Below are 15,226 nucleotides of genomic sequence, written 5' to 3'. Positions count from 1 at the left end.
TTCAATCACGATGTACTCGGCCTTAAAACAATCGTTCAATACATGTGTCTGTGCACCTTCTGCCAGTCTTCCACCACTTCCAAAACTTCTTGTTCTTTCATCTGTTGCAATATGTGAACCGCTCCATAATATACAACAGTTGTACGCTCCTCCGCCCCCGACTTTGCCCTCAAAACTTGTTTTACCCATTCGAAAACACCGCCAGCTCATCCACGATAATTCCGTTCCCGACTCCGGTTATGCCTCTGCAGAAGAAGAAGACTGTGACTACGAGGTGGACGACATTGTCGTTGCAGGTTCTTGCGACGATGATGACTTGGAGATTCTCCGAGCCGATCCTCTCGAGCGCGCGTTCGTAATCAAATGGCTCACCGCCTTCATCGCTCGATCTGATGCATGGGCCTCTGCAGATGATCTCGAGGAGATAGAGGCAGATAGACGGGCAGAAGCAGTAGAAACAGCGTCCAGACTCCTCTCAGTACTGTTGGGTGTTGATCAGGAAGAAGAAGAAGACTGTTCCGTCACACGTTTCTTCCAATTCCCCACTCAGGGTGGTACTTTTGTCAAAGTCGAATTGAACGATGCACCCCTTTCGAACGAAGACCATACCTGTGTCGGGCTGCAGAGTTGGGCTAGCTCGGTTGTGTTATCCGAAAGGATTTGTGCAGATCCTGCAAGGTTTTCGTTATCAAGCTTTACGAACACCAGCGGTTCTCCTTTGCGCATCCTCGAACTCGGCGCGGGTACAGGACTGTTGAGCATCATTGCTCGCAAGTTGCTCTCATCCCTACATGCTTCTGCTTCCATTTTTGCGACCGACTATCATCCCGAAGTCCTCCTCAACCTCTGCGCCAACATTGCCACTAATTTTCCTTCTTCTGCTCCTCCTCCGATCTCTGTCCATCAGTTGGATTGGGAACGTCCTCAATATTCTGCTCCAATGAATGAACCGTTCGATCTCATTCTCGGTGCCGACGTTATCTACCATCCCGACCATGCTCAGTGGATCAAAGCCTGTGTGGAGCGTTTGCTCTTGCGTCCCACTCCCTCTAATAGCTCAACCGGTACGGGAGGTGTTTTCTGGCTTATGATGGCGCTCCGCATTAGTGGTAGACACGAGGGAATGTTTCATACGGTCGAGGATATATTCCCGGATGCGTCTTCGTCCTTGACGGCTGGCGATCAAGCAGATGATTGGCAGCTGGCTATTTTAGAGAAGTCTGAATTGGGTAAGTTGAAGGGTGTAGGACGCGCAGATGAACGCGGATACTTGTTATTTAAGATTGGATGGGTGCCTTGCTGAGGCGCTGTTGTCTACATCGAACTTATAGATGTCTGGGTAGAAATACAGTATGTCATACCGTAGATACATACATAATCGACGATAATCACAATCGTTGACCATGATCATGTAACTTGCCTTGTCGAGAAAATTGACGACCTACCTTCCCCTTCGCAACGAAACCAGCGCTCACTAACAGCTTTACTCACCATTGTAAATTGTTATTCTAAAAGATCTACTGTACAAGCCTTACAATTACAAAAAATCATTAACGGGTTGTAAAGTGGCCATACGTGGACGGAAAAAACCTCGGAGTAAGATACGAAAGTACGCATGGTCAACATAGCAAAGATAGTAAGAGAACACTAATATAGTTCGTCAACAGCATGGATAAAAGGACATGGAATGAAGACATGAATGGGTAATCCGAAGGTATTGATGTATGATTTGTTAGATGAGTATAAGAAAATAAAGTAGACCACGACCAAGTAGGGGGTCCGAACCGTGGAACTGCGTTCAGTTCAGGCCGCCAAGAACGACATTAGCGTAGCTAGGAGTGGATATAGAGAGTGACGCGTCGGATTCATCACCATCGCTGTGATAGACATGTTGCCATTCTTGCTCCAAATCGCGGGGAGCAGGCGCGTCGTGCATGAAAGCGAGCTCGTCGAGAACAATAACGGGCCGCACCGCAGGAATCAATTCAAAGTCAGCTTCTGTAAAAGATGACAGAGTGAGAACAAAAGAAGACTAACAACAGAATAATACATACCCTTGTTCTTCCGAGCTTTGCGTACAGAGACTGGCTTGATTAAGTCTGCGAGTTTCACCTCAGAATTCTGAATAGGGCTCGACTCCTGCCTTGTGCCTGCGCTTCTGACTCGTTCCAACACATTTAGCGTGTTCACTTCATCTTCCGAACCGCCGAGGCCTACAGGTCTAACCTTCCTCGCGTTGGTAGTCCTCCTCTGATGCACAGGTGATGCAGGACGCCACTTAGACAGACCTTTGGAAGCCTTCGCTTCCTGTGACCTAGCATATTCTTCTGTACGTTTGGCACATTGGCGTTCGTGTTCGAAGGCGCGCTGGTCTTTGAAACTAGCGAATGAGGGAAACGACGAGGAAAGTGATAGGGCAGCGTCACTGGTAGGATCGACTTCCCGGTCACTGTCGACAGCGTCGAGTGTAGCTGTGACCTGGGTAGCAAGAGCAGGGGTAGCTTGTCTCTTAGGAAAAGCAGCCTGGGTCAATGACTTGATAGCGGAAGAAAGGGCCATGATGTTTGTGAACGAGCAGTAGTGATGGTGGTGGTAGTAGTAGAAATAGCTTGATAGTAGGAATGGGCGTATAAGTCAACGGCCAATTGAGATAAGATAAGCACTGACCGCCCCACAGGAACCGAAAAAGGATGATAAGGGGTGATTCATTGCAGTGTCTATGTAGAGTCATCTTAAACCAATGACGAATGCGGTATGCCTCCTCTGCGAAACAAAACAGGAATAGCACCAGGTGCGCAAATGGATTGGTAGTTGGAACGTTGCCCCATCCAGAATATTGACAATTGATTGTAAATCGTCACGAATTACGAAGCAACAAAGCGCCATCGCTAAACGTGCGTAAACGAGAGATAAATATCCCCCTCGCAATGCAATCGCAATGATGATCAGGAAAGCCAGAAGATGGCCAGTCTACCGAAAGATTGAGCTGATAAAAGGTGTAAAGAGTTTTTTTTTAGCCGTACTACGTTCGCATCTCCGCCTGATAGTCTCCATTATGGTTCACCACAAAACTCTATGCGCCATCGCACTCTAGATCAGTGAATGAGGATCGCGTCGTTCAAGAATTACAGAAAAAACTGATATGGTTCTGTACAGGTTGAAGCGAGGAAGCGAAGCGACTCGGACAAGACACTTGACTTCCTGGACGCTTCGCCGTCAGTTCCCACGTTCGCACCTCATACAGTGACCCGACCCACTGTCCTCCTTCAATCCAAAGCCTGGAATACCATTTTTCCTGCCTTGCCAAAGAATTTGCGTTATCATCGAAGGTTCAGAGCAATGCGCGCACTGCGTGTAAAGGTTTCGACGACGTAAAATCTGCATTACTGCAAAATACAGCTTGGTGATTGGGCGACCATGTCGGAGTTCGCTCTTAAATATAGAGGGACAGTACCAATTAATCACACATTGTGCGTCTCCGGTTTTTGGTCTTCAGTATTTTTATTGGGACGGATCCAGAGATGAAGATGTGTCTGTGATTGGCCATGCTCTCCGGGTGTGTGAGTCTGTGACAAACCATTATTCTAGCTAACGATTGCTATTTCGTTCTCTTCATCCAGGTACTTATTGAATTTAAGTGTGTTCCATCCTAATCCCGTCCGTCATCTTTCGCGGAATCGGATAACATTGGCCATCCCGGTTAGGAGGATGTAATAAGCCTTCTCAATTTAAAATGTCATCCCATCTCATAGGCTCTCATAGGTCAACGATCCTTCATAACAATTAATCATCTCTTCATCGGTGTGCTCTTTCTTGTGCCAATAATCATTACCCTCATCCAAGATTACTCAAATTTATCAGAGGAATCAGCAGACACCCTTGCATGTTTGATTCTGGCTTCGTTCAAGACAGGTTCAAGACTTTTATCTTACTTATTTAGCGTTGCGGCTCGGCTCAACACAATAATTTGATCGTCTAAACTGCGTCCTACCCTGGTACTACTATGGTTCACAGGGTACTTCCGATTTCTTGAATATTGCGAATAACATCTTAAATTTTTGAGTAAATAAAAAGCTGAGTAGACAGTCTTATTTAGAATCATGTTAAGCTTGTCTTTTGTCTTACATGTTAAAGCAGATAAGGCATAAACAGAGCGTCGGACCATGACCGAGGAAAAACAGGGTACTTCCGCATCTTGGGTCACACTGAGTCACATCAATGCCGCTGCTCGGCACTCTGGCACACTTGGCCATTTGATGCTGGGTTGAGGCAGATAGGCAGCTTTGGGGTTCGAACCCGAAAGGTAGGGACTTTGTGCGGGTTTCGCCCTTGCGAAGGGGCTCATCAGAGGGCTTAACCGCTGCCCTAACCCGCCGGTTCTACTTTGCAATGATAGATCATGACTCCCTATTCACGGGGTGGAGTATGCCATGTGGTGCCGTCCACATGGTTACCCGATCCGATTTGCAACATCGGCATAGCATCGGGGACCACGGCATATGTGTAGGTGTTTTTGGTGTGGGTGATGGATCTGGGGGGCACCCTCCCCATTAAGCCAATATCAGAGTGCCTGCCGCACAGCTCTGATGAGAGGCCGGTCCATGGCCACCTGACGTAAGCCAGGTGGACTTCTGTGTCCGTCTATCTGTATATAGCCCAAATATAGCCGCTTGCCTATATTTGTCAACTAGTCCGGCCGTCTCCGAAGATAAGGCGGAATAAGTCATACAAAGTACTTGTGTTGATCAAGCTTTTGGAGAGTGTCAGAGGTTTGCCGAGGCTACGGCATGAAGCTGGAATCAAATATTGTCACGTCGCATACCCTCTTCACTTTATCTGCTTGTCGAATCTCTACAACATATTGGATTGCTTTTAAATTTGCTATGCTAGCTAATGAGAACCTCTACTTAATGCCCATGTCATTTTTACAGTTATCTACCAGCTCTTTGTACGGTTCCTGAGGCTTCAATCTAAAGTCACGCTTGTATATTACAGTATTTTGGTCTTGTACATATGCATCCCCTAAATACAATCTATTTCATATAGTACAGTATGTTTATAGAGAACCTAGAAAGTACTACATAAAAAGTCTGAGAGCATTTATCGACCTAAAACGTTCAAAATATGAGATTTTCGAAAATGCGGAAGTACCCTGTGAACCATAGTACCACGTTGGTACCATGTGGTGACATGGTTACACACAGCGCTATTTCGCGCTATTCACGTTGCTTTGATCCTCAAGTTTTCGCTCCATTTCGTTGCAGAGATCATATTTATCCTCAGTGTGTACCTTCCGACTGCCGGTTATTAAAACTATGTTGAAACAATCACGTTGAGTGCTATAAACACCGAAGTTCGATGATTTCGGGCGCCCCGCCAGGGGCTTTCATCGTTTTCCCGGACGGCGAATACGGCTCTTCTAACGGGAAACTTGTATTTTATCAAAGAGAACGTTCCCACCGCAGTCGCCTGCAGGAGAGACCTTGGCTGCTGGCAAGAATGAAGGATGTTAAATGAGCTTCGAATTGTCCAAGTTTAACTGTTGTCATTGAATGAAGTTCAACTTTTTCCTGCCATCATAAGGCACCGGAGTTGCCGCTAACATCGGCCCATAATCAGTCGCCGTTTTTGGTTTCTGTAGCAGGCTCTTCTTCATGTACCTTCATGTCTTCAACATTCCTTCAACAAGCTATCGCTGAACATTCTTCTAGACACACTGAACTTCTCAATTCGCTAGTACAACTCGAGAGCGTACCAGAATCGCTGAAGGAGCAAACCAGATTGGTGGATGATTTACAAGCTGAGCTGGAGGAATGCGAGGCAAATGTTGCAAGGTTATTTGAGAATACGAGGAGTCAGAGGAGGAATGCTGACCCAGGCATCATTTCGGGCGGCTTGAAGTTCTCGCAAGTCTTCCGTTCACGGAAAGAGAAGGAAAAGGACAGAGAGCGCGAGGAAAGAAATAAGAGGTTCGTGCTGATGGATATGTTCTGCTTGGAGCAAGACTGATTCCTTCATTCAGATTATTTGCGGAGGCTATGGCAGAAGAAACCAAAGAAAGAGACAGACGAGCTTCGCTTGAACAAGCTTTAACCAAGGCACAAGCATCGGTCAGTCACCAGTCACATTTCATACTGTAGTTCTCATTTCTTTTTTGATTAGAAAACAGATTTCTTGAATAAAATGCAAGAATACGACACAATCAAGGCCAAGATAGATGCGCTATATACCTTGATCTTCAATGGGCCAACGCCAGGCAGGTACCCAGATTTTGGATATCCGTTCCCTAGTTGATCGCGCTCCTCAGGCTTTCCCAAGGAAGATGAGCTTGAACAATTGGTTCAAGCAAGCTATTCAGTCGTTGAACGTGCGAAGGCGGGATACAACTCGGAGAACGAAGCACTCGAGATTCTCTCTCGATCGGAGAGGACCTTCAGAGAATGCCAGGCAAAATTGAAAGACGCAATATACTGGGCCACTGCCTGTAAGTATCGAACTGCTTGTTCTCTTTTCATTAACTTTGCAACTGTTGTCAAGTAGCTATGCTTGCAGGAGGACGGTATGTAACCGAAATGTTGTTCGGTACCCAATACTTGACCTTTTTGTAACATAGCACGGCCGAGGCAAAGGAAACCGCATCACTACGACTAGCACATTCCTTGGCACTTAAAGCACAAGGATTCGTACGAGAAGCTCAACAATTTTCGACACATGTACGCACGCTCGAATATCCGAGTATAGCAAGAGAGTGAGTTTTGCCTTGCATTGATATCAACGCTTGTTCAAAACATCTATCTGTTCTAGGATGCCAACCCGTAAAGAGAATGACACAGAGTTCCATGGTGGGTGATAGATTTGATCATCTTTAAGAGCTGTACAGATATTCTATGCAGAGGTGTTGAAGGCGGCAGCAGCGGAACTCGGCAATACATATTCACAGGTGCGAATTCTTCAAATCTGTTTCCTCTCGATCTGTTGACGCTGTTGCATGTAGTTATTATCTGAGCGAAGGGCATGCGCGGATCGTACTGCAGATGCTAAAGCTGCTGTTCAAAATGCAGAACAAACTGTGTTGGATCGTAAAAAGGAGCTTCATGAACTTCGGAAAGAGTTATTCCTCGATGTTGTGTCGAAGCTCAAGTCAGGCGAGCTTGCAGAGCCCACGGACCTAGATTTTGAAGGGTTACAAGATGCACCTCCCAGCTATGAACTGCAACACTCAGTTTCACATTCACACTCATACACCCATTCCAATTCCCACTCTGGCTCCCACTCCCGTTCTAACTCTCACACAATTTCCCTTTCTTCTATCCCTCCAGATTTGATCATAGTAAAACAACACACTGGAGCATTGAGGCAGCTCTCGACGGATTTCGCCGCCCCAGCATATGATAGTGCACTATCGTCCCCTGTAGGCTCATATACTGCTCTTAAGTCTCATATCCTTGTTAACGTTTCGGTTTGCGTGACACAGATATCTCATCCTTTTTCGTCAACTCCGACTCCTCCAACACCATCAGCGTCACGGCCTGGTGGTGCAAGACCTAGGACGGCAAGGCCGTTACCTCGTCTACCGCAGGCAAATGCTGGATAATTTCTTCTGTTTGTCGAGGTCCTGGTCTTCCCCGAGTTCCAATTCATGTTGTGTCGTATACTTTGCCAGTCTGTCTACGGTAACATTCTCGTACATCTGCTTCATCTACATTCAACGTTTAGAGCGGGTCCTATTCCTTTCCTTCATTATACCCTCTTTCCGGGTCCCTGGACGATAGTAATCTGTATTTGTTAAATAATTTTGTTTTTTTACTTTCCCTCATCTATCTTTCTATCTCGCATCGAAGCTGCTCTGTGTCCCACTCGTATATTATACTAATTTGTTCTTCTGGTATAAACTCAGAATCTGCAATCACTATTTTTGGCTCTCATACTGCATTGTATACCGATCTTCAATATGTTTTTCCCTCTCGTGGAGACCTTCCGGCCATAACTTTGCAGTTTTTTTAATAGCGATCACGATACACCTACTTCGAGCCACCACTTACTTTTCTGACCGCTCTAACTAAACTCTCTTCATGCAACCACTGTACTATCTTCCAAGTAATGACAGAAAATGAGCAGACAAAACGCAAGAAACCGCCAGCATGCGATTACTGCAAAGCGCGGCGAGTTATTTGTCATGCACAATCAGAAGGGCCTTGTCCTCGCTGTGTAGAGAAAAGCGTACCGTGAGTCTTCTTTGCAATGCAGTAGCAATGTCAGTTGAACGGTATATATCAGATGCACAACTACTGCACCGGCAGCGCGTCGAAGACGGAGAACAAAGGCTGAAATGCAGGAAGAACGTATGAAGAAAGCCAATAAGAAAGCTGATTTAACGTTGCGCACCTCTGGATTAGAAACATCTTCAACTCAATCGAATGAAGGACCAGCAAGACATCTTGGGGCACCACATCCTATTCCGCCCAGTGTTAACCTCTCAGCAGAGTTAGTCGCAGAGCTGATTCAAAGTGCGCGCCATCCACGTCGTTCTCTCGTTACAGGATAATCACAACCCTCCCCAAATAGTCTTCCGTATATTGCCCCAATCCCTCCATCCTATAATTCCTCTCGACGAACTAGAATCTTCTCTTCGACTAGCATCATGGAGTTTGGCATCTCTTCCTCCGCAACTCAGAGTACTTGTGCAAATCATCATAACCCTTGCTTCGTTTTTCTCTACAAACGCGGCTATTATAGGTCCAGGTGGTTGCGGACCCGAAGTCACAAGTATCGCCTTATCAAAAGCTCCCCTGAAAGAACTCGTAGTCCCCGATTTGCGTGAATATGGCGTGCGTAGAAAGCCTGTATGTTATCAACTATGGGCGGAAGCGCTATCGTTAGCACACCAGCAGGGCATCACTGCCCACGTTTCCAGAGAAACTGCTGCGTGTTGTTGGCTGCTGGACTTTTTGGAATGTCGTACGCCGTTTTCCTGGACTTAGTCGGACACCGATACTTATCTACCAAGGATTTTCGGGCGAGGGAGTGTCTACATATGCATCTGCGTACAACAGCCACCTCCGCCGTCTCGCTGAGACCAATGACAGTGCTATTCCTGGTGGTGCTGCTGATAGTCCTGAAACTTCTGTTTTGTATAGGGCGTATATGGTGGGTCTGCGACTGCGTTCATCACTACATGTTCCAGTTTATTGTTATCGTAGATGCATGACGCTGTTTACGCGATTACTGGTAGAAGGTCAATTCCCTTGTGAGCTCGTTTAATTCACTTTCGACCGAGGTCCACCTGACATATTATAGCTCACTCCAGGACGAGCTTTTGATAAGTGGTCCGTGTACAACAACTTTGGAGCAGTTGCTGCAGGAGTTCTCGTCGAATGTCAGCAATAAGCAACTTTTTCTCTCAATGAATGCCTGTGAGTGATCTCTCTCGAAAACTCCCATCGCATTTCCATTTCCATTGACATTTCAGTTGCTTCTCACACTATTCGTTTGGCTCGAGAAAGCTCGGAGAGGTTGACAGGAGGTAATTTTTGTTGCGGAATGACCAGTCCGGCACAGTGACAGACTCAAATTTAGTATATGCTCGACGCCAACCCCTCGATGAGGTCTTTCTTGCAAGCCACTGTGCCTCCCTTGACCTCATGCACTCAATACTACTTGCTGAAAGAGACAGAGCTTTATGGGTGGTCGATGATCCCACCGAGTCACATTTCATACGCTCATGTGCATATGCACTGCACATCAGCTGGGGTTGTTTAGTTCTCAACCTCTATGAACTTCTCCTGCACCGTGTCAACAATAGCCTTCGCGACTTCAATTTCAGCTTCACGGTTCATTCAGCAGTTCCTAGCGCTACAGACTACGATGCTAGGGAATGGCTCAGGCTTCACTTTTCGCGCGTGAGGCAAATGGCTTTGAGAGTTGCAGTAGGAATCTCTGAGGCGTTGAAAGACGTGCCTTGTATCTCCCGAGTAACCCATTTGCATTTTGAAGAACTGGAAAAATGGGCTAATTTGCTATTGGGGGAAATTGGAACAGTGGTAATCAACCGAAGTGATCGTTTGAGGGCGTTGCAATGGTTTGTCGTCTTGCTCTAATGCTGGTCACAACTACTGTTTCTGATTCTCTGGGACTGCCATATAGTTATCGCGACGCGATGAAAATTGCCGGATTTTCTTGGGCAAACCGCTCCGCCGGATTGGTGGAAATTATTGATGAGCATCTTGCTGAATTCTAGGATAATAGAGGATAATAGATAACGCAATTACATTCTTTTATTTTATCCTAAGGAAAGCATATTGGAAGACGAAACTTATGTCTGCAGTATATCCCCTCAGGCAGTCGATAGAAAGACAGAAATACCATAATTGAGAATTATTTCAATGTGGGTCGAGAAGATCGAAGTGTTTACATGACGCACATTCGTGAATCGAGTCTCGAGTGCGAAATTGAAATTATTGAATATCGTTTGCACGTGGACTTGAGTAACAGGGCTTTCAACAGCTTGGCACTTCAAACACTACTCTGTCTATTTATCTATCTGCGCAGTACTTTCTCACTACGAATTTAAGATGGTCGACAAGCCTTCGCTCAAGAAATACAAAAAACTTCCAGCCTGTGACTACTGCAAAGCAAAACGAGTCCTTTGTCACCCTCAACAGGGTGCATCTTGTCCTCGTTGTATAGAAAAAGGGGTAGTGTGAGTTTCGCGTCGTGCCTTTCTCTTAGCTCCATACAGAAGTTAGGATCTCCTTCAGATGTGTAACAACACCTGCTACCAGGCGAAAGCGTAGAACGAGAGCCCAGCTTGAACAAGAACGAGTTGTAACCACTCCAGGAAACTCCTCCGAATCCGCAGAAGGATTCGGCTCTCCAAATAAAGCAAACCACCAGTCATCTAATTCTCTTGAAAGATGGAAGTGGACATCTACGAAGGACTCAAATCCTATAATATCTCTTAACATGGCAACGCCAGGTTTGGATCTTCCGCCTTCGCTAGTAAGAGAACTATTTCAAGGTGAGAATACCATAGACAAAAATTATGTAGACTGAGCTATTTTGAGCCTAGATTTTCGCTTACTACCTCAGTTCTACTATCCACTGTTACCACTCAACGATCTCGAAACTTCACTGAACAATTGCTCTTGGAACTTGCACGCCCTGTTGCCGCTGGATCGCGTCCTAGCTCAGTGCATCATCGCTACCAGTTCTCGTATATCAACGAGTTCACACCTTGTCAACCTTGAAGGTTATGATCTGCCTAAAATATCAATGCTTGCACCTTTGAGAACACGATATCTGGACTGTCGTGAGGTTGGCCGACGTAGAGAGAACATCTGTGAGAAGTTGAAAGCAGAAGCGGTTCGGTCAGCACAGTATGAAGGTGTGATGCATAACATATGTGTTTCAAATGCTGTTTCACTGGCACTGCTGGAGTTTTTGGAATACAGCGAGTCCTTCTCAACCCATCTCTTGAATGTTTTGCTTACAACAAGTTCAGAAGACTCAGAGAAAGGGGCAAATATCTATTCTACTGCTTACATACATCACCTTCGTGAACTGAGTGAAGATGCCATTCATGAAGATACGATTCACGACGATGGACTTGTAGGGGCTAATACTATTGTCTACAGTGCCCTTCTTGTCTGTAGTTTTTACTTGCCATTTGCTTATGAACTGACGTTGTTTCCTAGATGGGTCTAGCTCTTTGCGCAGCTACTACGGGAAAATCCATTCCTTTGTGTGTGATCCAGGCCTACGTTCTAAGCTCCATCAAATTAAATAACCAATTTGGCGCAGTACATATAACGATGAACTTTTGTTGTGCGGAGAAGACAGAACTTCATTGGAGCAGATCCTGAATGTACTGTCTATTGACTCGGTTGTGGCAACGCCAATCTATGCTGTCTTGCGTCCTAGTGCGTTTAATTATCTTGCTCCTTCCAATTGACAAACAATTATTTCCATAGTGTGCATCCATGTCATACATTTAGCCCGAGAAATTTCCGAAACGCTCACAGGAGGTGAGTCAAGATATCATGGAATTTCAGCGACACTACTTAAGGATGATATCGTTATATACATCAGCGTTTGCTCGTCGGCATTCCCTCAATGAGATCAAATTATGCGACCAACTCAAAAACCTAGACCTACTCCACTCCGCTGTCGCTTCTGGTGTGGGACAGATGCACAGGCTTCGAGATACAGTCGATGAAGATACGTATCAGAAGATGCGATTTTGTGCATATCCACTTATCCACGCGTGGGGCTCTCTCGTACTGCTTGTCTTCAACGAACTCAAGCGGCGTCGAGAACTTATACGTCTAACAGAAGTCGATCCCGTCACTGGGTCGAGTAGACCATCCAGTCGTTTCGATTTGTTATATCTGAGAGTCCGAAGTATGACATCGCAAGCAGCTCTGGAAGTCGCAGAATCACTTGAAGAAGTTCCTACACTTACACGTCTGACTCATATGAATTTTGACGACCTGAAAAAATGGTCGTGGTTCTTGCTCGAAGATGCGGATGTGAATGATCTCAGTGCGGCCCAGCGAACATGGGCTTTAGAACGGTGAGTGTCATCCTTCTGTTGTTGGTGACAATAAAACCAATTATGATCTATGTAGGTTTCGAGATGGATTGAGCCTGGCCGGGTTTTCGTGGGTTGATCGAACTGGGACTGTTGAAGCTATAGACCAATATTTGGCCTCTTGCGCGATTCAAGAAACCCCAGACTGCATATCTTCTATTATTTGGACACTGCCAACCGCTGATACTGAAAACGAAAGGTTCATTTCAGATTGGCTCCAGATAGAATCTCTTCACAATCCAGTATTATCGAGTGAAGTTGGTGTACACATAAACCCTTTTCTGTAACAACTACATATCACAGGTCATGAAGACTCATTTCTCATTATATACCTACAGTACAGTAAACCACAATTATAGCTGTAAACGATACCAATATGCAAGAATCACCTTGCTTGTCAAGGTCTATCTGCCACCGACAATTGAAGCAGTTTCTGGTGTCTTTTGTACATATGTACAAACAAATCAGTGACTTTCCCACAATAAAAGTGCACTATAACCTGCTTCAGCTTTTGGCCTCTCAACAACCCAATTACCATCTCAGGCTCAATGAGGAGATTTGTATTATGCCAAATAGCAGCCTAGCACACTTTACTGAAGATGAGTAGTGCTATGTAAGTAGACCCAGTAAGATTTGAGAAATAATTCCGAGACTCTTGACTTGAGAAATATATGATCTCATCATGTATTGACTCTTCCAGTCCCAAATAAGATAGCCTTGAGCAAGGAAGGTGAGTGCCTCGGAACGAGGCCCTTTTCCAGTTCGTAAGCATTATGTACCAGCAATATACGGTCAAACTATTTGCAAAGACAAAACAAGAAACATAGTTTATGATTATAGGAAAAGAAATTTGACAAGAAAATTAGGAAATGGGTCCTGTGGCTTAGACCTGTCTCAAGCCTTGGTCTTCTTCGAAGGCTTGGAAGGTCCTGAATCATCCAGCGCCTGATTGGCGGTGCGCTTCAGAGTGTTATAGGACTTTGTGGAGAGAGAGGTCGTGAGACGTTGGACGTGGATGTTGAAGAAGCGCTAGTAGACGGGCCGCCCTTCTTACTAGCCTGTTTGTCTACATAAGCCTTCTGGGGTTCTGAGGTGATAGTGACAGAGGTAAAAAGCATAAGCTAGATATTGATATCGCGGTCAGTACGAGATAGGATAAAGCAGAAATAGCGAACAGACAGATTTACGCGTCTTGTTGATTTTGTCTTGCTCTTCACGCGTCAATTTGCGCGAAGTAGTGAGGAGGAAATGTTAATTGATAGTCAAAAAGGTACAAGACGCGACCCACGTGCAGCCGTATCCCTTGACGAATTTGTGAAAACGCGTCTTCATGTCAGGAACGAGATGGAACTTGATAATTTCCTTAGTGACAGGGCCTTTGCTCGCGTCAACAGAGGCCAAGTGCTTGAGGAAAGCAGCTTCAGCCTGTTTATTGATCAAAGAAGGGGTTCAGATATGCACGAAGATCGTCGCCATCGCCGTATGGATCGAAGGCACGTCCGTAGGAGCGTCCAGAGGTAAAGATGCCATATGTATCAAGGTAGGAGCTGGATATGCGGCCGTATATGGTTGCGAATCGGGAAACACATAAGAGACATGTGATCGCACAACTCCGGCCCGTTACTGTCACCGTTCATCATCATCACGAATTCTGGCATGGCGAGACTATGTCCAACGCTTTCGAAAGGGTGATACTTGAACTATATCAAGGACTCTTTGCCAACTATAGATTCGTGCGTCTGCGTCCCTAGCAGCATAGGAGCAGGACTTTCGAAGAGAAGGAAGAGGACGTTCCGGCTGTCCCATATGAGACATCGGACAGGGCGCTATGCATTTTTTCAAGTTGCAATGCGGGGTTGCAGTGAGGTAAAAGTTTTGTTAAAATGCATCCTTACTGTGAGTTCTGTGCCAGTTTCTGTGACTTTCCAAATCATGGTACATCGTTGAGGTGTCAACTTCACAATTCAGAATAGTATATCATGGTTCGAGGACATCTCACCCTATCCCACCATCATCTGAGCACATGTAAGTGCATATGTATATGTATACCATCGTGTTCACGATTCGGCCATGAATCGGAGGCGAATCAGTGAACTGCGGACTTTGGACATATTTCGACTGTGCTCGTTACCTTGGGAAGGAAGAAGGGAAGTACATTCAATTGGACTGGTTTCGAAGATATGTGTTGGATGTCGCTACTTGTGCGGTTTCTCGCGAGAAACTTGTACTTTCGGGGTCAAGGATGGCATGATCAAGGCATGATGGCAGAGGATGGCAGCCTGCGCTGCGGCGTCATGCTTAGGCTGAATACACATAAGAGAAAGGGTTCGTTAGGTACATGATCAAGCTTCAAGATTCAGGATGCACTCAACTGCACATAGTCTGTGACCGGGTATTGGTATTTTCAAGTGGGGGAGATCAAGTGGAGATCTTCAATACAGCTTGAGAAACACCGCATGAGTTACCTGGATACAGTGCATACAACTGACAATATACGGGACGACACTGGACAGCCAGTATGAGGGTTTAGGTGAAGTCATTTACTAAAACGTTTTTTGCCACGTGCTCAAGCCCTGCTTCCGGTCGTTTCGATCCATCGACCCATCGACCTTTTCGTTCTTTACCTTGTTACCTCAC

At 45.7% G+C, this 15,226-nt stretch overlaps 4 protein-coding genes across 4 annotated transcripts; 3 read left to right on the top strand and 1 right to left on the bottom strand.

The window, feature by feature from the left end:
- Positions 1-10: 10 nt before the first annotated feature.
- On the top strand, positions 11-1,303 carry C8R40DRAFT_1161200 (putative methyltransferase-domain-containing protein; the record flags this gene model as incomplete). The annotated part of the gene is made up of 1 exon (XM_046230097.1): positions 11-1,303. One exon carries the CDS (start codon positions 11-13, stop codon positions 1,301-1,303), a length of 1,293 nt encoding a protein of 430 aa, XP_046085474.1.
- Positions 1,304-1,798: 495 nt separating this feature from the next.
- C8R40DRAFT_1171490 (uncharacterized protein) lies at positions 1,799-2,559 on the bottom strand (the record flags this gene model as incomplete). The annotated part of the gene is made up of 2 exons (XM_046231707.1): positions 1,799-1,998; positions 2,055-2,559. The coding sequence occupies 2 exons, from the start codon at positions 2,557-2,559 to the stop codon at positions 1,799-1,801; spliced, it is 705 nt and encodes a 234-aa protein (XP_046085473.1).
- A 3,086-nt stretch (positions 2,560-5,645) lies between these two features.
- Positions 5,646-7,908, top strand: C8R40DRAFT_1108639 (uncharacterized protein). The gene is made up of 10 exons (XM_046228263.1): positions 5,646-5,969; positions 6,023-6,110; positions 6,163-6,256; positions 6,308-6,484; positions 6,541-6,559; positions 6,614-6,748; positions 6,805-6,842; positions 6,894-6,940; positions 6,995-7,411; positions 7,475-7,908. Exons 1-10 carry the CDS (start codon positions 5,665-5,667, stop codon positions 7,592-7,594), a joined length of 1,440 nt encoding a protein of 479 aa, XP_046085472.1. The 5' UTR covers positions 5,646-5,664; the 3' UTR covers positions 7,595-7,908.
- On the top strand, positions 7,909-12,773 carry C8R40DRAFT_1265722 (uncharacterized protein; the record flags this gene model as incomplete). The annotated part of the gene is made up of 19 exons (XM_046233920.1): positions 7,909-8,225; positions 8,278-8,507; positions 8,566-8,958; positions 9,008-9,147; positions 9,201-9,247; positions 9,298-9,413; positions 9,470-9,523; positions 9,577-10,078; positions 10,144-10,201; positions 10,290-10,323; positions 10,549-10,699; positions 10,758-11,017; positions 11,069-11,643; positions 11,694-11,740; positions 11,800-11,918; positions 11,970-12,023; positions 12,088-12,571; positions 12,627-12,659; positions 12,695-12,773. Exons 1-19 carry the CDS (start codon positions 8,101-8,103, stop codon positions 12,771-12,773), a joined length of 3,501 nt encoding a protein of 1,166 aa, XP_046085471.1. The 5' UTR covers positions 7,909-8,100.
- Between the last annotated feature and the right edge of the window lie 2,453 nt (positions 12,774-15,226).

The sequence above is a fragment of the Lentinula edodes genome, assembly GCF_021015755.1.
Source record: "Lentinula edodes strain Le(Bin) 0899 ss11 chromosome Unknown C8R40scaffold_21, whole genome shotgun sequence".
Taxonomy (NCBI): Eukaryota; Fungi; Basidiomycota; class Agaricomycetes; order Agaricales; family Omphalotaceae; genus Lentinula; species Lentinula edodes.
The sequence above is the reverse complement of the archived record's forward strand: the minus strand, read 5'-3'. Positions and strand labels throughout refer to the sequence as shown.

Coding starts and splice junctions, on each gene's coding strand:
- C8R40DRAFT_1108639 (XM_046228263.1), top strand. CDS start 5,665: ATGTCTTCAACATTCCTTCAACAAGCTATCGCTGAACATTCTTCTAGA. Junction 6,111..6,162: donor TAACCAAGGCACAAGCATCG/GTCAGTCACCAG, acceptor TTTTTTGATTAG/AAAACAGATTTCTTGAATAA. Junction 6,257..6,307: donor CTTCAATGGGCCAACGCCAG/GCAGGTACCCAG, acceptor CGCGCTCCTCAG/GCTTTCCCAAGGAAGATGAG.